Genomic DNA, 23,136 nt, shown 5'->3' on the forward strand with positions numbered 1-23,136 from the left:
TCAGTGCTACCTATACATCTGCTGCTGCAGCTGGGCTGGGGGGAAAAAGATCTCCATGGAGGGGAGTGTTGGTGGGGAGGGACCCCATCAGACCCAGGGAGCCTTTTCCCCAGCGATGAAATTGCCCATGGGGATCTCATTAGATCTCATTAGATTAGCAACATGCAGAAAGTCTTGTGGGAGAAGTCATTCTCCCTTTGGTACCAGCACTCATAAGGCATCAGCGTCCCTCAGGTACCACATCCTTCTGGTAATGGCATCCCTCTGATAACAGCATCCTTTAAATACCAGTATCCCCTGGGTACCAGCACCCCTCAGGTGCCTGCCTGCGGAGGGGGTTCGCGACTGCAGCTGACTCTTCCAGGGGAGATTTTCCTCTGCAGCTGTCCTGACACTGACCCAGCCAGAGCCAGGGGGGTGCGGGAGCAAAGCCCAGCCTCGGCCCAGCGCCCCTGGCTGGGGGCGAGGGCCCGCTGGGGTTGGGGGACTGGCCGGGCGGGGCGGGGAGCCGAAATGTCCCGGGTGCGGGGCGGGCTGTGCGCCTCGGCTGCGCCGGCACCGGTGAGCGTGGTCCCCGCGTGGTCCCCGCAGGGCTCCGGGCACCGCCGGGATCCGGCCACCGGGACCCCCCCCCCATCGAGGCACCGCCCGGCCCCCCGCCGCCCCGGGCTCCCGGGCAGCCTCTTACCTGCTCGGCCGGCTCGGCTCGGCGCCGGTGCGGCTCCGGCTCCCGTTCGGCTCCGGCTCGGTGGCGGCAGCGGTGGCGGCAGGAGGCGACGCGCCGTCCCCACTTGTTGCTGCGGCTGCTCCCGCCCGTGCCCCCGGGACGGGCGGTCCTTGCCTCGGCGGCGGGGCGGCACCGGGGGCCCGGGGCGGCGCTGGGGGCTCGGGGCGGCGCCGGGGCCTCGGGGCGGCGCTGGGGGCTCGGGCCGGGGGCCTGGGGAGGACACCGCAAGGCCGGGGAGAGCGGCGCAGCCCGGCCCGGCCTCAGCGGCCGCAGCCCGCGTTGCCTCCCGGAGCAGGGTATTTACCGGCAGGGTTGGCACTGGCCCGGCCCTGCTACCTCACGGCCCGGGGGCAGGGCCAGGGGAAGGGATCAGAAGATGTATTTTGGGGCGCCCGACTCCTTTGTGAGGTCCAGCACAGCGAGAGCACGTGTAGGCGAGGGGCCACTTGGACCCCATCTGTGCTATAACTGAGTGATGCTAATTAGATTTCAGCGATTCATCCTAGCCTGCGGTTGCTGTGTTCCTGTCAGCTTTGATGCATGGCCTGAGGACCTAAAAGCTTTATGGGCTGCTCTAATGCAAGATCTCCTCTCTCCACCCAGCCACTCCCCACCCCCAGACCTGGCCCTCTGGGCTCCTGCTCTGGTTCTGGACAGTGGCAACAGGAGACCATGGGCAGAGACCCAGCAGGCCAACAGCAATGAAGAAAGGCACCATGCTGCAGCCTTCGCACAACACTCTTTCCAGCAGCTCCTCCCATTCACTCCAAATGTGCCAAGACATCTCTGTGCCCAGCACGGCAGATGAGTTTGCAAGCAAGTTGGATTTGTGTGACGAGGTTGAAGGTAGGAATGTGCAAACTGGGCTCATCCCAGAAGTGCGCTCCGAGCGTGGCCTCCAGGAATGTCCACTGGTTAAACAGCCATAACAGACCACAGCCTTTAATTATTTAATACATAGTTTATTGAGCTAGTTTGACTGCATTGCCAGTCTGACCCTCTTGCTGAGCCCCAGTGCATCACCAGTGAAGCTGCGGTTGTGCTGTGATGGCCACCAGTGTGGGAAGAATAGCTCTGGCTGCCTAATGTCCAATCCATTGGGAGGATTCAGGGGAATGAAAATACCTCCCTGAGCAGTCCAGTCATAATAAGACACCATGGGATTGTTCTGGGGTTATCAAGAGCCCCCGGATACTGTCCCCACTGTGCCTTGTTCTCCCTGCACCAGGCAACAGAAAAGATAAGTGAAGGACCCCTTAAGAGCAGAGATGTCTGAGATAGCCCCACTAATGTCCTCACTCTGGTCCCTACTTGCCCAAGGGGCCACAGAACATGGACCACCCGAGTCCCAGCAAGCTGCCCCTTTCTCTTCATGTGTGCAAGGGGATGGGGCAGGCAGGTGACATTTAGCACAGGACATTGGTGCTTTGACTCGCACAGAGGGAAGGAGTTCAGCTACAACATGGCACTCAGTGTACGCAGGCAGGGTCAGGTAACAGTATGGGATGTGCGGGGGACCTGCGTGAAGGTATGAAGCTATAAGTATAAAAGCCACAAGGCACTCACACCTTCACAAGAAGCACTGGGTCACAGTTTGGGACCATATTGCTGCGTCAGGGTTGGCTGGAAATGGAGCCACGGCAATGGGGCTGCCAGGGCCTAGAGCATAGGCAGGGGAACAAAGATGCCTGATGGATGCCCTGGGTGGAAGGGAGCTGGGGCAGGAGAATCCCCAGTGCAAACAGAAGGTAGAGCTAAGAGAAGGAAATCCTTGCAGGAACAGCCTGTGAGTCTGCTTGCCCCCAGGTCCTGGGCTAGTGACTTGGCTGATGAGGAAGCACCAAGAGATGGGCTGGGGCTGAGCTCAGCCCCTTCAAAGGATGGGGCCACAGGATTCCTGCCCCAGCAGTGACCAGCATGCTGCATGGGCACTGCCCAGACAGCCCCTGCCCCCAGGAGCTTGATGGCTGCAGTGTATGGTGGTAGGGGAGGGGCATTCCTCCTCCCAGAGACCTGAGATGTACCTTCACAAAGGGACCCAAAGTACCATGAGAAATCTGGTCTCCAGCAGTTGCCCATGGCCTCACAGGGGAGCTGGGGGCAGAGCTGCAAGTCCCAGACAGGATCCTCATCCAGGGCAGCAGGAGCCCTGGCCTGTGCTCAAGGACTCAGAAGTAGGAGCCTAGGAGGGCTGAGACCTTGCGCAGGAGCTCCTTCTGGTTGGCATGCAGGGGCATCCTCTTGTCCAGCACCTGCCAGCGGATGCACAGCTCTGGGTCACAGCCTTGGAGGAACTGGAAGGGACAAAAGACACTGCAAATGTGCAGGCAAGGGGCCATGCCAGGCACATCTAGCAGCACCTCCAGCCCCCAGCCTCCTGCCCGTTCTTTTTGGGGTCCCTGTTGCTATGCTACCCCATGTTTGGCCCCACGTTCTGCTGCATGCAGCTGGAGAGACCCACTCTCGATTAAGGTAAGTTCTGGGTCTGGAACCAAATGGATTTGGTGGGAGGATCTGCCTTGCTTGTGGTCTCACCTGCCCTATGCCTGCTTGGAACCGGGTCAAGGAGGCACGGAGGCAAGAAGCCCTTACCGAATTCATCCGCTTCATCTCCACATCATTGTGATCATCAAAATGCACGCTGATGGCGACAGTCTCGACCCAGGCATTGTCCGTGTTGCGGGGGTCGTCGAGGTATCCCTTATGTATCTGTGCATGGAAGGGGATTGCTGCATTAGCGGAGCCCCGGACACTTCTCTGATGGCACGAAGAGGTCCCAGGTGCCTCATCAGCTATAGGATGTTTCATAAAGGACTGGGGGTGGGGGGGGATATTGCTCCACCACTTCTCTGCCTCTGCTGGAGAACTGTGATCTGTTCCCACTTTGTGTCCTCTGAGCTACAGTCATGGAGAATGATTGCAGCAGGTGCAGACACCCACCAGCCTGCCTCGGGATCTGTGGTGGGGTGGTACATGTGGCCCAAGTCCACAAGGTCCCCAGCCATGATCTCAGACCCTGGGCATGGTCTCAGGCCATTATGCTGTTCCTCCACCTCCACCAACTATTTCTACCCTAGCCTGAGGGCTTGGCGTGAGTGTGGGCAAAAGGGTTTGCACCCTGCTGTCCTACTGCTGTAACCCTCACGTACCACCGTGACACCGCATGGCCCCGTACCTCTGTGCCTTGTTTCAACAAGTTCTGGAATTGGGGCCAGAACTCCCGGCGCAGGATCCACTTGAGCTTCAGTGGCAGCATCTCACCCGGCTCCAGTGACCCCTGCACCAAAGCAGATGTCACCAGAGGGGCCTGCCTGCGGGCCAAACCAGCCCTCCCTCACTGCTGCCAGTGTGGTGCATCTCCATTGCCATGGCAACAGGAGATGCCACCACAAGCTATGTTAGAGGGGGAGTAAGTGGTGGAGGGACCTCCCTTTCCTTCCTCCTCCTGCAAAACTCCTCAGCTGTGCCTGAAAATGTATCTGTATTTAACTGTTTTACCCTCTGTAATTTGCTGCCACAGGACACTATGCCAATAGCTTAATAAGATGTCCCAAAGGACAAGTGAGAACTGAAGCGTTGATTGATTAAGGACGAAGGGGAAAAAGGGTTGTGCCTCCAGGCACAAGCATGACCTAGAGAGCTGGGGCAGGTGGCAAATGTGTTACTGTAACCTGATCACTGAACTCCCCCGGGAGGTCCTGGCAGCACAGGCCCCATGATCAGGCACTCTGCTGTGGGCAGAAGATACCTCCCCAGATAGAGGGCTGTGAAACCCATCTCCATTTCCCTTTTTTCCATGGTGCATCTAGCTGTCTAGGCCAGGAGACCTTGGGCTCAGATGCCTGCCTAGCCTACCTGGACCCTTCTGAGCCAGCTGGTTTCTACTAGCTCTTACCCCAGGCAGAGCCCAGACATCCGACAGGGGGTACCGGGCAACTAAGACTTCCAACATCTTCTTCAAGCTCTTCCTGATAATGGATCCATCCGAATTCCTCCTCCAGCTGTGAGAGAGACCCATGTGATGCTGCAGGAGGACCTGGCTCCCCCTTTCCCAGCATGCTGGCAAAGGTTCCCACTTTGAGTGGGCAGCAATGGGTTTTGCCAGAGACCCCCCCCCCCCCAAATCTCCCTGTAATGGCTTTGTGTCCCCTTCTCCATCTGTATCCCTGGCATCACTTCCCCACCCCAGTCCTGGAGCAGGATACCTCACTGTTTCCATGCACTCACCGGGTCACAACTGGGTGCAGGGCATGGTTGGGTCCAAAGCAGTGCAGGCTCCCACGGCCTCGTAGCCCCGTCCTGCCCATGGGATTCCTAGCAGGGAGAGAGCACGTAAGCTGGGAAGGCATCAGAATTGCTCATCTCAGCCTGTGATGTTGATCAAAGTCACAGACCCTTTCCAGAATTTCCCAGCACAGCACTGTGGATGTTCTGGGCCTCTGGGGATGTTTTGGGAAGGCCCTGAGGAAAATGTGTCATTTCCATGCCCCATCATTAGCTGCTTGGAAGCTGGAAGGAATTTGATGCACCCAGGTCCTCCTGGCACACATGACCAGGACAGCAATTTCTTGGTCTTAATGGTATTTTGCAAGGGTGCTTGGTGGCACTATGTACAGGCAGGCATGCCAGCCCTGGGCACATGCTTCCCATCCTCCTAATCCTACCTCACCCATCCATCCCCATGGCCAGCATACTCACAGTGGCAGCCCATCCTGCACTGCATAGAGGCCATGGAAGCTTTGCCGGTTGATCAGCCCATCCATGGCATTGTAATTGATCTTCAGGAGAGACTCCAAGGACCTGGCCAACAGGAAGCAAGCAGTCAGGGCAGGGGAAAAGGGCAGGGGCCAGAGCTCCAGGGAGAGGGCTGGGGGCAACACTCACAGGCTGAATGGGTCCTGCACAGCCATGTCCTTATGGTTGGCCGAGTAGGAGAGAGGGTTGTAGAGTGGGAAGTCCACCTGCAGAGCATATGGCTGCATCAGGCCCAGCTCATGTCCCCACTCTGGCGACGGCATCAGTCCGGGGTCAGACAGGGACCAGGACTCACAGGAAAACTTTCTCTCCCAGTCCCTTCCTTTGTCTAGCTCTTGGCACCCATCCTGGAGGCATTTAGAGCTCTGGACCCTGCTCTGCCCTCTCCAGGGCTGAGCTCAGGGTCTTGGCTAAGGACTGGTGCCTCACTTGTGCACCCACAGAGGCTGGTGCCAGATCCTGCCCCTGGCCCACATGGGCACAAAGCAGGCCCTGATTCAGGAAATGAGGTAGCAGATGCTCCCCCCGCCCCCCCCCGGCTGTGTCTCCTAACAGAGTATCCCCAGGCATCCCTGGCACTACAGATCCCAGCAGGAATGATGCCTGCTTCCCCTCCTTATCTCTGTGAGCGCTCTGGAGGAGCTGTTTGCCCAGGAGCAGAGTCTCACTGGAACTGCCATTCCCCAGTGTGGGTGCCCTGCAGGACCTCAGAGATTGGGGCAGCTCCACTAACAGTGAAAACAGGGCTGTTCCCTTGTGGAGCAGCCCAGGACATGCCAAGTGAGTCCCAGCCCTGTTTTCCTGAGCTCAACTGCAGCATTTCCCAAAGAAGGTATCTCAGGCCACAGATAGGCCCTCTGCCAAGCAAAGACTCAGCTCTGGGTTGCTGAGTCCTAGCAGCATCCCCAGGAGGCTGCTTGTCCCAGGACAGGCAAGAACAGGAGCTCCCAAACTTGACCCTTTTCACTTTGGAGGTAGGTGCAATGACATGTTTGTTTCCCTTAACACCTTCCCACCTCCTACTGTCCTCTGTCTGCTGGAGCAGTCCAAAGCCCCTTCCTGCCAGTGCTGAGCCTGCCAGGCCCTGCTCCCCATGGTCAGAGCTCCTACCTCCCAGGGCACCTTCTCATCTGGCACAGGGAAGCGGACAGTGCAAGACCCTGGATATAGGAGGTTTCGAGCAAGCACGTGGTATGGGGGCTTCATCTCCTCAGTTTTGTCCTCCAGGTCAAACTCCCTCATCTCCGAGGCTTTGCTGGAGACTGCAAGGCAGACACGGAGAGCAAGACCCCACAAAACAGGGTGCTGAGTCAAAGCAATATTGGTGCTGTAGGTTGTGGCTCTGCTGAGGGGTTGCTGGCCATGAAAAGACTTGGTAATGGGTTCCATGGAGGGCTCCAAATGGGGGGGGAGGTAGGGTGGGAATGGTCACAGGACAGGCTGGATGATCTCACAGAGACCTCAGCCCTGCAGGTGGACTGAGGGAGGAGGCAGGCCAGGCACCTGTCACATAAGGTGGCCCCAAAACCTCCCTGGGCCAAAGGAGCCTGGAGTCTGTGCTTTGCTGTTTAACACAGGGACACGAGGGTCTGCTCTGTCCTGGTCACAGGCTGGAGACAACGCAAGACCCAGAGCTTCCTCACATACTGCTGCAGGTGGAGACTGGCTCTGCTTACCCAAAGGCGGCGTGTCCTTGTCTAAACCGAAGCCATTCCCATGTAGGGCCTGCATCATCCAGTTCAAGGCTTTAGCGCTCTGATGCATCTGTATGGGATAGGACAGGCCATCAGCCCCTTCCCATGCTACTAGAGCCAGTAGGCACTGGTGCACACAGGCATTTCCTTCTCAGCACTGCACTGCTCAGCTTTGGACAAGAAATTGCTCAGAAAGGGCTCTTCAGGAGAGGAGTGGGACTCTGTGCTGATTGTTTCTCCCACCATAGAAATCTCTGTGGTGTCTTGCTGCAGGGCTGTAGCACCTGGTCCCCAAGCTCTTGGCAGGACTGGCCTAAGCCTGAGATAGCCCAAGGCAGTCCTGCAGTGTGAATGGGGTTGGCTGCTTAGTGCCTCAGCAGAGCCTCTGATCCCAAGCACAACCACTCCCCACACACCAGAAGATCAGCCCATCTTGCTCCCCTCTTGACATACCAAATGGAGCTTAGACAAATGGAGTACCACAAAACTATTTCTGAATTTTGGTCAGTGTCAGCAGAAGATCTTGCTGTCTTGGGCCCTGAGGACGCTGACTGGTCTTAATGGCCCGCAGCAGCCTCACCTGGGACCTCCTCCCACAGTCTGCCAATGGGCCCTGGAGCCCATTTCAGCTCAGCCCATGGCCTTCAGTTCCTGCCTGAGCTGTGTGGGAGGACGGCTGGTCTCCAGCTCAGCTACTGCCATGCCTGGACCTGGCTGTGGCCCCGTTGATCCAGACCCTGACCTGTGGATGAGCTTCCTATTCACCATGGTCACCATGGTCCCATTCTTCCAGGTCACCACAGACCTACTTGGTGATCACTGAATTGTATCTGACCCTGGTTACCATCACCAGACCCGATCCTGACCCGACTTCCTGGCTTGACTTCAGAGCTGCGTCATCACCATGAGCTTGCCTAACTCTTGATTAAACCTGACTGCCATCTTGGGCCTGCAACTGTGTTATCATCCTCAGCTCCCTGTCCCTGAGGGAGCAGCCACCCTCACTGTGCCCTGACACTTAGCTGGGAAAACCACTTTAAGGGAAGAATTTTTAAAGCATCTGGAAACAGAAATGGAAACAACAGCCATGATGCAGCTGCTTCAGAGGAGATGCTAGGGTCCCTTCCTGCTCCCAGGAACCCTGCTCCTGATGCACTGCATGGAACAGCTTCATGGGGACAAGGCTGAGAGCCCATCCCATGCCTAGAGAGTCAGGAAAGCCATCCTGGGCCAAGGAGAAGAGCTAAGTCACATCTTGCAGCTTGGGTGACCAGTGGAGGCAGGGCCTCATCCCACCACTTCCTATCATCCCACCTTCACCCTGTTCATTTTGGGGTCAAACAGAACATTTCCCATCAACCTGGTTCTCCTTTGATGCTATTTTTTTGGCAAGGAAACCCAAACTGTTTTAAGGGAGAGGCGATCCAGAGGGACTTTATCCCAGTGCTGTAGTTCAGTTGACCCAGCCCCTTAGACAACCTCACCTTTCCAGGGCAGTTGCACAACTTTTGGCTCACCTGTTCTTCCAGGGCAACCAATCTCTGCTCCACCAGCCTTGTCCTCTTCACCTGATCCAAGTCCAGCAGCTCTGCTAGTACATCAACTCTGGAGGGCCAGCACAAAGAGGAGACTCCTTAGAAGCTGGGCCTGGTGCAGGTGCCCAGCAGCCCACTCCATGTTACTGCATCCACATCCTCAGGAGTCCTGTGAGCATTCCCTCCCTTGCCTGGATGCACAGCCATGAGTACAACATCAGCCACCTCAGAGCACTAATCTTTCTCTTTTCTGCCCAGGCTGCCCTAGGACAGGAGGACTTCCCTGTCTCGGGAGTGCTGATACCTCTGCGCAATGTCTCGGATCTTCTGCTCCATGTTCTGCTTCTCCTGACATTGCCGGTGCTGCAGGTAGTTCTCCTTCAGATACATCTCCCAGGAGAGGAGGGCAGCTTCTTCATTCTTCTCCAGCTTCTCTTCTGCCAGAGGAAGGGAATGGTGGTGCTCAGAGCGGGGAACTGTCCGATCCCCGAGCATCTCAGGCCTTGGTACCACAGCCTAGACTCCAAGCTGTGTGCCTTGATGCACGGTGCCATGCCCCGGGGAGGGAGTGAAGGAAGGGAGGAGAGGTGTTGTTCCTCACTGAGCTGCTTGTGGCGTGTGGCTGGCCTGCGGAGCAGGCTCCGCCGGACCAGGAGCTGCAGGTGGTTGAGGAGGATGAAGGGGGGAGGTGCAGGTGGGCGGCCATGGTACTCCTCGATCAGGTCATGCCGCTGAAACTTCCAGATCTGGTCCGTGTGCTCCTGGACCTGCTGGAACGTGTAGCTGTAGGGGCAGATCCTGGGCATCAACCATGCTGTGAGGACATACGGCCCATCTGTATGCTGCCACAGCTCCTACCCCATCTCCCTGATCAGTCCTGGCCAGCTCCCCATACTACCACTGTGTCTATAAATTCCTCCCTCCCCCCACAAAGTGCCCTCAAGATCTGGTCAGCATGTGCCCCAGGCCCCTCCTTGCATTCTCTCAGCATGTGGTGCCCTGGCCCTGCCTGCAAGCAAAGCTAGCTTGATGCACCCTCAGGACCATGGGGCCAGGTCAGACTCACTTGAACATGGCAATGAGGAGGTTCAGGAGGAGGATGTTGGTGAAGAGCAGGTACAGGCACAGTAAGATGACCGTCAGCCACTCTGGGAAGATGGGCTCCTTGCTGTCCTTATTGGTCTCTGGGCACTTGGGCTTGTAGGGGTCCGTCCCATTGGGGCTGCACTGATCGATGTTAAAGTTGACCCCTGCAAGCGAGCACAGCACAACTCCGCCACAGCCAAACCTTGTGGTATCTCAGGGAGCATGTTGTACTGACAGTACCCAGCATCAAGGGAGCTCAGCACCTTGCAGAGATTTTAGCAGCTGCCATACACACAGGGTTTCCGAGCTTGATCTGCTTTGTCCTCTCTGTCCCAAGTGCTCTGCTCACTCCCACCAGCTTTATAGCTGTGACACTGAACTGTATCAATTCATGCCAGTTGGGCACCTGCTCTCATGCATTTGCTAATGTGGTATCTCAACCAGTTGGGCAGCTTCAGTCCCTGGGTTTGGCATCACAGGAACGCTCAGGATGCGCCAGAGTAGGGCTCCAGCCCCATGCTCCATCATTGCTCTCTCCTGGTCTCCTGCTCTGTGTTATGCTTGGAGAGGAGTCCTGCAAAGGACTCCCATGGGCAAGCAGGGCAGGAGCTAGGCAGACTGCTGCATAAGCGTGGTACCCCTCAGCCTTGTCACAGATCCACTCTGCTCATGCCACATGCTGTTACAGGCCAGTGTCCCTTACCATCGATGTAAGAGGGGATTTGCCCAAAGATGGTCAGGTAGGAGTGGTAGACGACTCCACGAAAAAGCCAGTCCACACGTTCCTCATTGTGGATCAGGATGGCCTGCTTGGCAACCCCAAAAGACACCACCCACACTGCTAGCAGGAAGAGGAAGAAGAAGACATCCTTCATCTGCAAAAGACACAGGCAAAGCAAAATTGTGTCTTGGAGCAAACTACTCTCCAAAATAGGATAACATGGGTGGCACATCCCATGCAGGCGTCTGGATGCTCTAGCTGGGAGCCCAGGCCTGGTGGAGTGGAGGGGAACTCTCACCATGCGTTTCACAATGATGATCTTGGGCCCCAGTGTCTTACTGACTGTGAAAATGTGCATCAGACGCAAGCAGAAAATAATAAAAGCCAGTGACAGTATGATCCGCCCAGGATACAAAGTTGATGGGATCAGCCTGGGCACAGAACAGAGAAAAGGAAACATCTCAGTGCCACCAGACCAGGTTTTCTTCTGAACTCACAGTATTATACCTCTGCAAAACTACTGAGCTTCCCCAGAGTGCTGGGTGAGAACTGCAGCATGGAAAACATCACTCCTAAAAGCAGCTGAAAACAGAGGGAAGTTGGTCAGAATTAATCATGTGACCATGAAAATCTTCATTGGCCTTTTGAAGAAGAAATTGCAATTTAAAAAATGTGCACAGTTCCACAGCCCCAATTTGGGGCTGCCTGTAGCCTAAAACAGTGGCTTGAGCCTTTGTGCTGCCAGGAAAACAGCCCTACAACTCACCTGCAAGTCAGCCCTACGATAAAGACCAGAATGGCACAGACATCCAACTTATTCCAGAAGTCTTTGAAGTACACGGAAGCCATTTTCAGGATCCCAAACCCATCTGGGTCATGTAATAGCTATCGGGAAGAGAAGTGAGGTTAGTATTTTAGTGAAAGCCTTGTAGGATATTCATGCACATTGTAGAGAATGAGGACTGCACAGATCAGCTGACCATCGCTGGACTCCCTTGCTTACCTGGAGTCAGCCTTAGCCTACAGGGTTTTCTACAGGGGCATGAAAGGAGCTTGGAAAGAGGTATCTGAGAAAAGGAGCTCCTTTGTCTAATGAAGAAAGGCGGAGAGGTGTTGTAGCAAAAACTGAAAAAAAGAAATGTAAAGCAAAGCCTGGAAATGCTCCTGGCAACAAATGCCCAAGGAAGGAGGTTGTCCCTTCATCTCCTGACATATTCAACTCTAGACAGTGTCTTTCTGCAAGTACCCAGGGCCAGACCAGTTGTAGCTGAGGAAATTCTGTGACCTGGGAGACATGAGAGATCTGGCAGTTCCTTCTGCTGGCACCTCTCTGAACGGATGGGTACACAAGAGGCAGCACACGAACATGAGCTACACAGGAGACTTTCCAGGAACACCCAGAGGGGTGGCTTTCCCTTAGGCTGCAGAGCTCGGATCCTGTCACCTCCTCCCAACCCGCCTCTCCCTGCCCACTCTGTACCTGGCGGGTTTCCTCACACACCAGGGAGAAGAGCCAGAAGTAGATGAGGTATTCCCGCCAGGATGGCAATGGCTGGAAGTCAACCATCAGGACATAGGCAAAGAGCAAGAGGAAGGTGAAATAAGACAGGATGTTCATGTGGAAGATGACGACGGGTGCCGTGAAGAAGGCCCGGAAACGTGTCAGGCAGCCCATGGGCTGCGGCTTCTTCTCCCTGAAGGGAGGAAGGGACGAATGCTTGGCTCAGCCATCTGAGACCTATGTGCCAGCAAAGCACCTGAGGAGCACTGCTCCAACCATGCCTTGTGTTGCTAATAATGATCTCCCATGCCAGCCTGCTGGGGACGTCTTGTTGGCTCATCTGCTCCCCAAGCCACATGCTGCCCAAGGAGACATTACAATAGCTTCTCCCAGCCTGTGTGCTGCCCCATGTAGACTGACCCTCCTGACCAGGCTGTCCCATGTGGTCCTGGGGTCACTTTAGCCTCCCAAGGGGACCTACAGACACCACAGCGGGGCTGAAGGTGATGGCACACAGGGTGCTCTCAGGCGCATGTTGGACTGGCTCTACAAACAGAAGGCTCCTGACCACCATGGCCCGTGGAAGCAGAGTGAGCCAGCCGAATGGTAAGGCTTGGAGGAAACCCCTGCCTCAACGCACACACATCCTGGCTGTGAGAGGTACCTGAAAGTGATGAGGCTGGTGTAGAGAAGTGGGAAGAACAGCATGCACACAATCACCCGCCAGAGCCCATTGTCCACACACATCTTCCCCCACCAGACTTTGGTTAGAAAGGCCTGCAAGAAGGAAGAGGAGCAACGGTTACAGACAGCCCCCTCTCCGCACAGGGCACAGCTCATGGCATGGTTGGCTAGTCTGGCTGAGGGACAGACACTGGGCTGGGGCTGACCCCTGAGGAGCCCAGGCCAGCTTTGCAGGCGTACTGGGGACAAGTGATCCCCAGCAGCACAGAGCAGGAAGGAGATTAGCAGGCCCAACACAGACCCTGGCACAGTTTACCATGGGATGCAGTGTTGCATCAATCTCTGAGCCCTGGGAATGGGGGTACAGAACACAGCCCATCCATCTGAACCTCACCTCTGCAAATGAGAAACCCTTAATCTGGAGCAAGGGACACTTAGGCACTTCTTCCACATGCACCACCATTGGAAACCCACCTGCACACCCCCATGAGACACAAAATTCATGTTCTTGGCCTCCAGTGCCAACTGCAGACAGGTTGTCTTCCCCCAGGCTTCGGAGACACGGGTAAGGAGCTTCTGGGCTCTCTCTTCATCCTTGCGGTAGCACTCTGTGAACACCCCTAGCCAGGCAGAGATCAAGGAGCCATGGCTGAGCTCCAGGGCCAGCTTGGCACTCAGTAATAAGCCCATAGAGTCATCCTTTGTAGCAGGATCTGAACACTGCAGCATGGCCTGCCCTCAGCATTTCCTTCTCTGCACTTGCACGGTCAGCTGGAGCACAGCCCTGACACACTCCTGCCATGATTAGGGGGTCCCTGTTTGGCATTGTCCCCCCCCACCCATCACCCCAACATACAGCCTGCAGAGATGGGCAAAGCTAGCTAGCACTACAGGACAAGAAAGCAGTTCTGTACTGCCAGTCCCCCTCTCACTCACCGATGGCTTTGTGCTCATACTGCTCGGCCAGGGCCAGCATTTCCTCAGTGGTGTCTGTGTCTTCCTCTTCCTTGGCAAGCTCCTTCAGGATCTTGCTACAGGCCAGAGCAGCCACCATGCAGTCCTGGCTCTAGAACAGAAGAGACCAGAGAGAGTGTGGGGCTCTGGCCCCATCCTACAAGTCCCCAGGAGTCCTGCTGAGCCCTTCAGGTCTCCTGCAGCAGGGAAAGAGGGTCTCCCAAGCTGATCGCTGCATGGGAAGGACAGATTTCCATGCCTAGGGCTGAGCAGTCCTCCATTCTGGGAGCAGGTAACCCGGTGCTGTGGGGTATCTGGGGACAATTGCACTTTTGTGATGGGAAGCTGGGGGTGATGGGACAGGTGACCCTACTGCTGTGCATGGCATGCTCATGTCTCCCCAGCTGGCAGCTAGCCACAATGCATTTTGCACAGCAATGCTATTTCTGGGCAGGAAGCGTTCTCTACCCCTTCAGCCATGCCTCAGGGTATCCCAGCCTGCAATGCACCGAGCCCCTGCTCAGCCTCTGTAAGGAAGAACGTGCTTCCAGCCTGGAATGTCATCTCTGCCTGCAGCTTGAATTTTTGCTGTAAAAGGAGGGATCTTGCCTCATGGTATGCAGCTGGGACTAAACTTCAAGCATGCATGGGCAGGAGAGCTGTCACAGGCTTGCTAGCTGGCTCCCATTTGGCTTGGGCACTGCCACAGGCCTGTGGGTGACTCGCCTGCTATCCTGAATCCCAGCAGGTGATATCTTGCCTCTTGGGGCTGGGAGGTTTGGCTCCATCTGAGCCTTATAGCTGGGACCAACAGCCTTGGGTTGTGGTACCTGCGTCCAGATGATTTCTGCCAGCTCCTTGCGGTTCTGGACCACAGTCCAGATGAGCAGGTCACGGACTGGGTCCATGGTGAAGGCGACTCGGTTGGCAGAACGCTTGTAGAGGGACCGGAGACTTGACCCCTGAACCTGCAGGGCATGCAGCATTCAGACCCGTTCACCTGCCAACAGGCAGCAGAGAGCAGATGCCCCTCTCCACAAAAAACCCTCTCTAAGCCCTGGGTGCCTGCCACCACCACCTGTGGAAGGGCCTTTCCTGCAGACAATGGGAGCGACCAAGGCTGGACTAGTCCAGCAAATGACACTTTTTCTAGGGCTAGGAGTATGCCCAGCCTGTGCAGTGCACAAGGAGCCTCTCTGTCCTACACCCTTCTGAGTCTTGCCCACCAGAGGCACACAGTGCCATGGGTGCAGGACAGGGGTGCAGGGTCATGAGGGTCATCATAATGGGGTGGGAACTGCACCTTGGATGTGGGGCAGATCACCTGGGTAGAGCTTTAAGGGACTTTAAGTGGGATTCTTGAGTGGGTAAGAGGTCAGCAACCTGACTGCAACCCCCAGGGCTGTTTCCTGAGCTGGAGTCCCCCTCCCAAATGCAACCCTACCACCACATAACCTGGAGATGCGTACGTTGAGCTTGATGTGCGGAACAGGGATAGAGAGCCGGGGCCGCTCCGTGGGCTTGGGCTTGGGGTAGAGGGACTGCGTGGAGCGGCCTAGCAGCTCCTGCAGCACCTGTGAGACGTGGTGCAGTTGGACTCTCGGCATTTTGGAGCCAGCTGTGTGCTCCTTCTCCTCCAGGAGGACCTTCTGTAGCTTGCTGTGGAACAGGCAGGATGGTGCTATGTTGTCATAGAGGTAAACCAGGGTATCCCAGGTGACAAACTCCTTGAGACGCACTCCCTGCTCCAGGAACAGCTTGACAAACTCTGGCTTGTTGGAGATCAGGGCAGCTGCCATCACAGGGTGCAGATCTGTGGGCTGTCAGGCCAGAGGCAGAAGTCAGGGGCTCTGGGGCCACAGAGTTGGGCCACACCATGCTCCTTGTTCATATGGGGGGGGGGGGGGAACAGTGTTATTCCAGAGCACAGGGCATTGCTGGGTGTGAGACAGCAGCTGGAGGATGGGGTGAGAAGGGAGACACTCAGCGGGCACCTTACTGAGTGCCAAGCTGTCCCTGGAGCTCAGCCTTACCTCCCCGGCCTCTGCCTGGCCAGGGGTGCCTGATCAGGCAGCCTTACATCAAGGCCCTTGCAAGCTTTTGCATGGTCAGGAATAGGGAGAAATGACCTGACCCATGTGTCCCTGCCCCTCCACTCCCCCAAGCTCTTTGTCTCTCGTGGAAACCATGCAGCAGGCAAGTAGCACAGGTATGTGAGGAGGCCCGCCTCACCCTCCACTCATGGTCATCCGTGAAGATCTCACTCCGAGCAATATCCACCCTGTTCCAGGCCACAGCTAACTTCAGCTGGTGGTCCCAGTTCTCATGGCCAAAGTGGTCCCGGTTTCGGGATGCTGCATGCAAAGTGCATGGGTTAGAACAGAAGATATTTACCCAGCAAGAAGATGCTCCCTGGAAACCCTTGTGGAAAGTGGGCCCGCTGGGAGAAATGGCTCTTCACTCAGCCCTTACATCTCCCAGCCTGCCTCACATTCCCTGCAGACTAACCGAGCCAAGCACTTGGTTCTGAGAATGGCATCTTCACCACGCACCAGAAGGTCTCTGCATAGGCCCAATGCATTTAGGGAAGGAGGTGGGGAACACTGCTGAGGTGCCTTTGTCCTGCCTGCAACACGCAGACACTTCTGCCTCTGGGGAAGCCCCATGAGTTGCCTGGCTCATCATCGCAAGGTTTGGGGAGCCTTTCTGCAAGCCCATAAGCCAGGTAGCTGCAGGAGGTGCCTCACGACCCCTGTCCCATTCTCCTCTCCCCATGCACCCAAGCAACTCCCAGCCCCTCACCTTTGAGCAGGGCCTGCAGGATGGCGACATCCACATCCTGCTGGCCATACTTGCCCTCTCTGAAAATTGTTAGGAGCTGCCGGCTCCGCACTATGTCTTGGATCTGCAAGGAAAGCCATGGGCAAGTTAAACAGCAGCAACAGCAACATCTCCTCCCTGCTGCTTCCCATAGCCCTCTGTGCACCCCTGTCCTGCTTGGGGCAAGCCTTGCTCTTCTTGGGTTGTCTGCAGGCCCCCTGACCTGTGTCTCCCAGCCTGGCTGGAGTTAGTCGCACATGGCACCTTTCTGACCAAAGGGGTCAGGCACTGGAGGGGCAGAGCTTGGGCCCTCAGGGTGCCCACCTGGACAGTGCTGAACATGGCCAGGGGAGCCAGCGTGCTGGGGGGGGAAGCTCAGCCTCAAACTTCATATGGTGAGACCTGCTGCTCATGGGCAAGAATCCCTGGGTCCCCTTTGATCACCATATGCTCAGGGAGGGGAGCTGTCTGCCCATGAGAGGCTCACCTTCTTGGTCCACTCCACCAGCTTGCCCTCAGTGAAGTACTCATAGGTGTCATGGAAGAGCACGCTCAGCTTCTTCTGGATCAAGGCAATGGTTATCTTGGGGACAGGCAGGCTGGCTACCTGTGCAATGACATCGGCCACACGCCCAGACCCCTCCACAATCACACAGGGAGTTCCATTGTTGATAGCATTGTAGATGGTCTGCAACAGAGCAGGAATACTGATCCCAGTCCCACCCAGAGACCAGAAGACCCCCCACTGAGCCTGAACTCCCCCCCCACACACACTGCTTCACCGCAGCACTCCTATCTGACTGCATTTCAGTTAATGTAGCACCATGGTTGCACCAGCTCTTTACCAACACCAGAGGAGCCGTACCTCCGAGGAAGGCGCAGTCCTGCTGCACTCAACCCTGGCTGCTGATTTCACAGGTTTTCCTGATGATTCCCTACCATTGCACCCTCTCAGCTCTGCTGGGAGAGGGCAGGACAAAGTACTTACATCGAGTGTCCCTGGGCCTCCTTCTAGCACCACACACACGATGGGGATCTTGATCGCAACGCCTGCAGAGAAGCAGAGCACAGGGTCAGCTCTGTGCAGGGCAGACCCTCCCTGCAGCTGAGCTAGGTCCTCCTTGAGCAGTGAGGTGTAAAAGATACAGTGGAGACATTGCCCAATGCATGCCAGATGCCAGAAGGGAGAGGAGAAGATTCCTGGCAGTCATGCTGCTGGGAAGGGCTGTCCTGGAGCCATCCTCTGTCAGAAAAATCCTCCTTGATTTGGATCACTGAGGTACCTGACAGGAACCATGTTCCCTGTTTATCATGAGCATCCTCTCAAACTCCGTGCAAACTCCACCCTCCAGGGAAGCCAGTTCACGGCCTCCCCTCTCACCAGAGGCCTGGATGGGCAGTGCTTATCAATGGATAGTGCATCCCACCTCGCTCCCTCCCCTGCCTCAGGCCTGGAGATATGCTGCTGTTACCTCCTTTCACCTTGGTCTGCTCAGAAATGAATTTCTCCAGCCTGGTCCTCAGGGAAATTTCCACACCGTACCGCCCGTGGGTCCCATCATCCACCAGGATGAAGTGGGAGTGGTTGCTATCCAAACAGGACAGGCTCCCTTGGTTCTCCTCATCTAGTACATACTCAGCTGGAAAGCCACCCTGCAAGGTGCAACAGGAGAGACACTAGGCGAAGTCTGATAGAGTTAATGAGGATCACCGCATGCCCAAAGCAAGCATCATGTGGAATGGGAACAGGTTAGCATGCTGGGGCAGTCTGGCCAAACAACCGTGCCTGCTATCTCTCCCATCCTCATGTCAGCCTTATCTGGTGCCTCTCTGTCTCTGCTCCATCTGCCCTCCCAGACTGCTCTCTCACACCCACAAGGGTCCTCCCAGGAGAAGCACTGCACCTATGCAGAAGACTGGGCATGGTGGAGGGGCTGCTTGCAGAGCAACAGCTGGGGACCATCACTCCTGATCTAGCTGCATTTTGTCAGGGTTGCCAGCCACAGACACTCTTGAAGCACCCCTTCCCATCAGGATCCCTGGTAAGACTTCACTGGTGGCTGAGGCATGGGCAAAATGAAGGCATCTGCAACTCAGCCCATCTCACCATGGGACAGATTAGGGTGTCCCGGTTGTACACAGTCCCCCAGGTGGCTATGCCAATGGTGACAATCTCGCTGTCCTTGTAGTTGCTGCTCAGGATGAAGTCTCGCACTGCCTCTCCCACCTGTTTCATCACACCGGCGTGGGATCCCCCTGTGATGATCCAAGCCCCTGGGGGTCAGAGAGAGATGTGGGAAGGGAGGGGGTCTGCTCGCAGTGATCTGCTCCCATCCCCCTACATAGCAGTAGGAAGACCTAGCCCTCAGCAATGCTCTATCCCCCAGAAAATGCCTTCCTTTCCCAATACACCAAGCCCTGGCAGCATGAGAGATGTCTTCTTCTTCACAGTAAGGCATCTCTCAGTCCCAATCCCTATGAGACTGTTTGCAGCAAGGACAGTCTATTCCTGATGCTGGTACTTCAGGCAGGAACCTACAGTCCTTCTGGACCAGCTCAGATAATTCCACAGCAGCCAAACTCACTGCAGCTTGCACAGTCACACAACAGGCCCCTCTCCCACTGCAATCTCCAGGACCACCTGTACATCTCTTACCAGTGGTCTGGGCCACTTTGACTAGCCCTTGCCGGAAGATGTTCTTCAGCCTCGGCTTCATGACGAAGTTTTTGGCTCCCCCAGTGACTGAGATGAGGAGGTTGGGCACATCGAGGCCCCAGTGTTGTGTCATGAGGTGGTAGATGATCCGTGGGGGCGTATCCGAGGAGACACGCACATACTGCAGAAAGGGATCGTACATGTACTCAGGGTAAAACAAGCAGGGGCAGGGGAAAAGAGCACTTTCACCCCAATTTCTCCTGTCCCAGTAAAGAACCAGGGGCTTCTCTGACCATTTTCCAGCAAAGCCCTGTTCCTGCTGCCCCAGGTCTTGGTGCTGGACTCTGTTTCCCTTCACTTCTCTGGGCTCAGCATGACTGAGACACACCTAAAGACTAGGACAGGGAACAGTCATTCCTTGAGGCATGGGCCTCACAACATTAAGGCCAGTCTCATGGCTTCATAAAGGGACTGGATACAGGGTTGGAAAAGAGGAGGGATCCTGTCACACCTCCTTTCTGTGCTTGGGTCAGTGTTGCCTTTGGGACATTTGCACGCTTTCAACCATCTCCTTTCATTCAGGAGAGAAATGCTCGCATTTCATCTGCCATGGACCCCAAGTGACAAGATCTGAACACTGGCTCCCAGCACACCACAGAGGCGAAAAGCAGATCACCTTTCCCATCTTCTGCCCCAGGCCTGTGAAGCAGATATCACCAAAGGCATCTGTCGGCATTTCCTGGATGTGCCTGCTGGGGTCCCATTCCTTCCCCAGGAAGATGGGAGGCTTGGCAGCATCTTCTATGTGCTGTTCCCTGAGGTAGCCGCACTCGCACACAATCCTCCTGGAATGTGCACAACCAGCTTTGCCAAAAACAAGCCAACTCCAAAGGGCAAAACCCAGGTGGCCCACCTAGTTAGCTCAGGTAGGAAGTGGTGGCATTTTCATTAAGAATACCTTGGGTACCAGCATCTCCCACCCAGCTTGCCTTCCAGCTCAGATATTGTGCAGAAACAAAGGCATTGTTTGGGGGGAAAAAATAAGCAAAAATTCTTATTTCCACTTGCTGAGGTTTATGATAGAAATATAAAGGCTAGTCTGGATGAAGTATGAATGGAAATGTTTGCATGCAAAAGCATCAGAAGGGCTACACACTGCGAAACTGGATGTCAGCCATGCAGCAAATGTGGGATTTTCTAGTGCTGTAGGTTTTTCACCAAATGCCCCTTCTGCTTTCCTACCAAGGGAGGGATATGAAGGAACTGTTTGACTTACCCAGAGTCTGATGTCTGGGAGCTTTCAACAAAGTACATGCACTCTTTCTTCCGGATGTTTTCAGGAATCCATGAGATGAGATTTTCCTGAGGGAGTAGAAAGAACAGCAGGTGTTAAGGGCTTTTGTTAAGGGCCAGAAGATATGCCAGGGCCCAGACACCTCGGTGCTTGGATAACATCTGGATACTTTTTGTGATGTGAAGGATGAAAGTTCATGACTGTGTGCAAGGACAAAGCCATGTGTCCTCCGTGGAATGAAGATACAAGTGCTGGGCATGCAAATATACCCCAGATGTTTGGGATTTTCTGCATATCCCCAAAACTAAAGTGATCTTTTATTAATGCTCCCCCCGCCCCAGCCTGAGATTCACCAGTAATGTTTCATGGGATAACCTGGTAATGCTTTTCCACTGTGTGTGGCCAGCTCCCACCTGTTCCAATGCCTCCTACCCTTGCATTTTCATTGCTGCCGGTGGGGAAATGTGCCTTCCGCCTGCTCTTCGAGACACTGCTACTGCTCTGCCGGAGGTTGGGGACCACCTCAAAGTCACTCATCCTCCTGGGATACGTGGTGGGGCTGTCTCCTCTCTCAGGGCACACCTTGTTCAGTTCGGAGGGTAGAACCTTGATGCGTCGGCTGCGCACAGCCATGGCAGTGATGTCTCACCCCTCTCTGCCCCCTTCCTTGCATTCCTAGGCTGGCAGGTCCTGCAAATCTCCATCCTGAGTGCAGCGGAAAAGAAAAAAGATAAATGTGGACTGAAAGTACCCTGTGTGGCAGTCCTTTGGTGGTGGTGGTGGTCGTGGGATGTTCTTTGGCCACAGCCCACTCTGGGGTGGCTCAGAAAGGAGAAGCTGGCCTGGCATTTCAGACTGGATTTTAAACTCCCCTGCTGCTGTTCATGCCAGCAAGAAGACAGAAGAGATTTCCATAAAAACCTGCAGGATGTGCTGCCTACAGACAGACGTGTTTACTTCTGTGTTCATGCCTCTGACAGAGAGTGAGGCTTTGGGGGGTTTAAACATCTTTGTCAGGTGCCCTCCAAAACAGAAAGGCACAATTTATGGATGGCCATCTGCCACTAGATATGGACACCGATACCTGCCTTGTTACCCACAAGAAATTCGACCTGCTTTGCTCAGGGAACTGGACCCGGTACCTCAGATACCTGCTATCCCTTCCAGGCTCAGTCACTGTTCCCAAAGTATTGGAGCCTTCTCCCTCTGTGAGGCCCAAGAAAAGTTTACTAGGACAGAGCTGTGGCAGGGCTTCCCAGAGCAGACTGGGACCACCAAATGCTAGGAATTCCTGAATGTCTAGCTTAAACCTGGAACCAGGGAATACATAGCTCTGAAGTACCAGATGTAGCTTCATTACACGGCCAGGACATGTCCTCCGAGTCGTCCAGGGGGTGGGAAAGCAGTTGCACCCTATTCAGGGTCCTAATGCAGTGGGCAGTCCCCCCCGGAGTGCTGCAGGCCCCACAAAGGGCTAAAGGGCTCTGCCATGTCCTGTCCACCCTGGTGCTCTGAGCCATTGCCAAGCTACCCGACTGGAAAACCAGCCTCAGTGCATCCCTGGGCCTACATATCAAACACCTCTCTGCAGGACAGGGAGCATTCATTATTGGTTCATTTACCTAATGGCATGGCTCCAGCTTTATCACCTCCCTGCCTAGCTGCCCTGCAGTCGAATGAGCCAGGATCCCGTCCAGGACTGCAGAGACACACTGCAGCTACACCTAGCAGCTGGTTCTGGTCCCTGACTGCTCTCAGGTGCTGTCCCAGAGGCCCTTGCCCCAAACCTCTCCCCAGATTATCCAATTTGCCTATCCTCAAGGTTGCTTTCATGAGGGTGAATGAGCCAGAGCAGCTCATGTGCACCTGTTAGACTCAAAGCCAAGCAAGGACTTTCTAAGCGACATTTGGGAAAATAACAGCAGATGACAGTGATTTAGAACTGAACTGGACCTTCAGGAACTTCTGATTATGATCCTGGGGGACACTTGCTTCACTCAGCATGGCACTGTGCAGGTGAACAGGGCATTCTTTAACAGCCCAGGCTCCCAGCCCATGGAAGGGATGTTGTCCCATCATCAGCCTGTCAGTCTCTGCCCCTCAAGCCTGCTGCATCCTGCCCACTAGTGCAGAGCTCCCAAGCCTGCCAGCTCTGCTGCCTGGTGGTTGATCAGCCTGCAGCTTTCCTTGCTTGCTCTCCGTTTCAGACAGCTGCATTATTTCTGGCAGCAGAGAGAGCAGAAAGCAGGTCTCTCATGTGAGCAAGCATGGCTCTGCATGGAAAATGGTGCCCTCTCTCTGTATTGATGTGCTGACTGAATTCCTCCATATGGGGGTCTCATGTCCTCTGCAGAGGTCATCCAGGAACCCAGAGCTAAAACCAGAGTGCACACAGGCATGGTGCATAGTGAGGGTTATGAAACAGCAGCATCACAGCTGCTGGTGTGCCCAGCAGGCATTATAGCACTGTCTGTAATGACCCTTTCTTGCACATGCCGCCACACGATGTGCTGTGTGCTGAGGGGTAAGTGAGGCTACAGCATGGTAAGTCTACTTCACGCATTTGAAAGGGCATGGTGAATGAAGCAGGAAGGGTTGGGAGAGTCAACTCCAGTTAGGTCTGGACGGGACATTCCCAGTCACTGTGCCCAGCCTATTGCAGACAGGGCATGACAAAACCCCTACGCTCCGCCTTATGTGGCATTTGGC

The 23,136-nt window shown here is 55.4% G+C and overlaps 1 protein-coding gene across 1 annotated transcript; it reads right to left on the reverse strand.

The window, feature by feature from the left end:
* Positions 1-2,895: 2,895 nt before the first annotated feature.
* TRPM2 (transient receptor potential cation channel subfamily M member 2) lies at positions 2,896-21,060 on the reverse strand. The gene is made up of 32 exons (XM_067301498.1): positions 20,866-21,060; positions 20,410-20,495; positions 19,810-19,978; positions 19,134-19,314; positions 18,585-18,751; positions 17,950-18,130; positions 17,466-17,527; positions 16,965-17,165; positions 16,460-16,562; positions 15,890-16,011; positions 15,127-15,477; positions 14,488-14,625; positions 13,640-13,769; positions 13,178-13,323; positions 12,684-12,796; positions 11,999-12,212; positions 11,285-11,403; positions 10,817-10,949; positions 10,501-10,672; positions 9,778-9,961; positions 9,313-9,494; positions 9,016-9,148; positions 8,694-8,781; positions 7,159-7,246; positions 6,593-6,744; positions 5,612-5,688; positions 5,426-5,527; positions 4,955-5,041; positions 4,623-4,728; positions 3,903-4,004; positions 3,320-3,436; positions 2,896-3,021 (listed from the first exon to the last, which is right to left on the reverse strand). The coding sequence occupies exons 1-32, from the start codon at positions 21,058-21,060 to the stop codon at positions 2,896-2,898; spliced, it is 4,527 nt and encodes a 1,508-aa protein (XP_067157599.1).
* Between the last annotated feature and the right edge of the window lie 2,076 nt (positions 21,061-23,136).

Source organism: Apteryx mantelli, chromosome 9 (assembly GCF_036417845.1).
Source record: "Apteryx mantelli isolate bAptMan1 chromosome 9, bAptMan1.hap1, whole genome shotgun sequence".
Taxonomy (NCBI): Eukaryota; Metazoa; Chordata; class Aves; order Apterygiformes; family Apterygidae; genus Apteryx; species Apteryx mantelli.

Excerpts from the sequence above, each read along its gene's own strand:
- TRPM2 (XM_067301498.1), bottom strand. The coding sequence starts at position 21,060 with ATGGCTGTGCGCAGCCGACGCATCAAGGTTCTACCCTCCGAACTGAAC. Across the intron at positions 12,213-12,683 it reads ACCAGCCTCATCACTTTCAG|GGAGAAGAAGCCGCAGCCCA; the intron begins GTACCTCTCACA and ends TCCTCCCTTCAG. Across the intron at positions 5,528-5,611 it reads GTGCAGGACCCATTCAGCCT|GTCCTTGGAGTCTCTCCTGA; the intron begins GTGAGTGTTGCC and ends CCTGTTGGCCAG.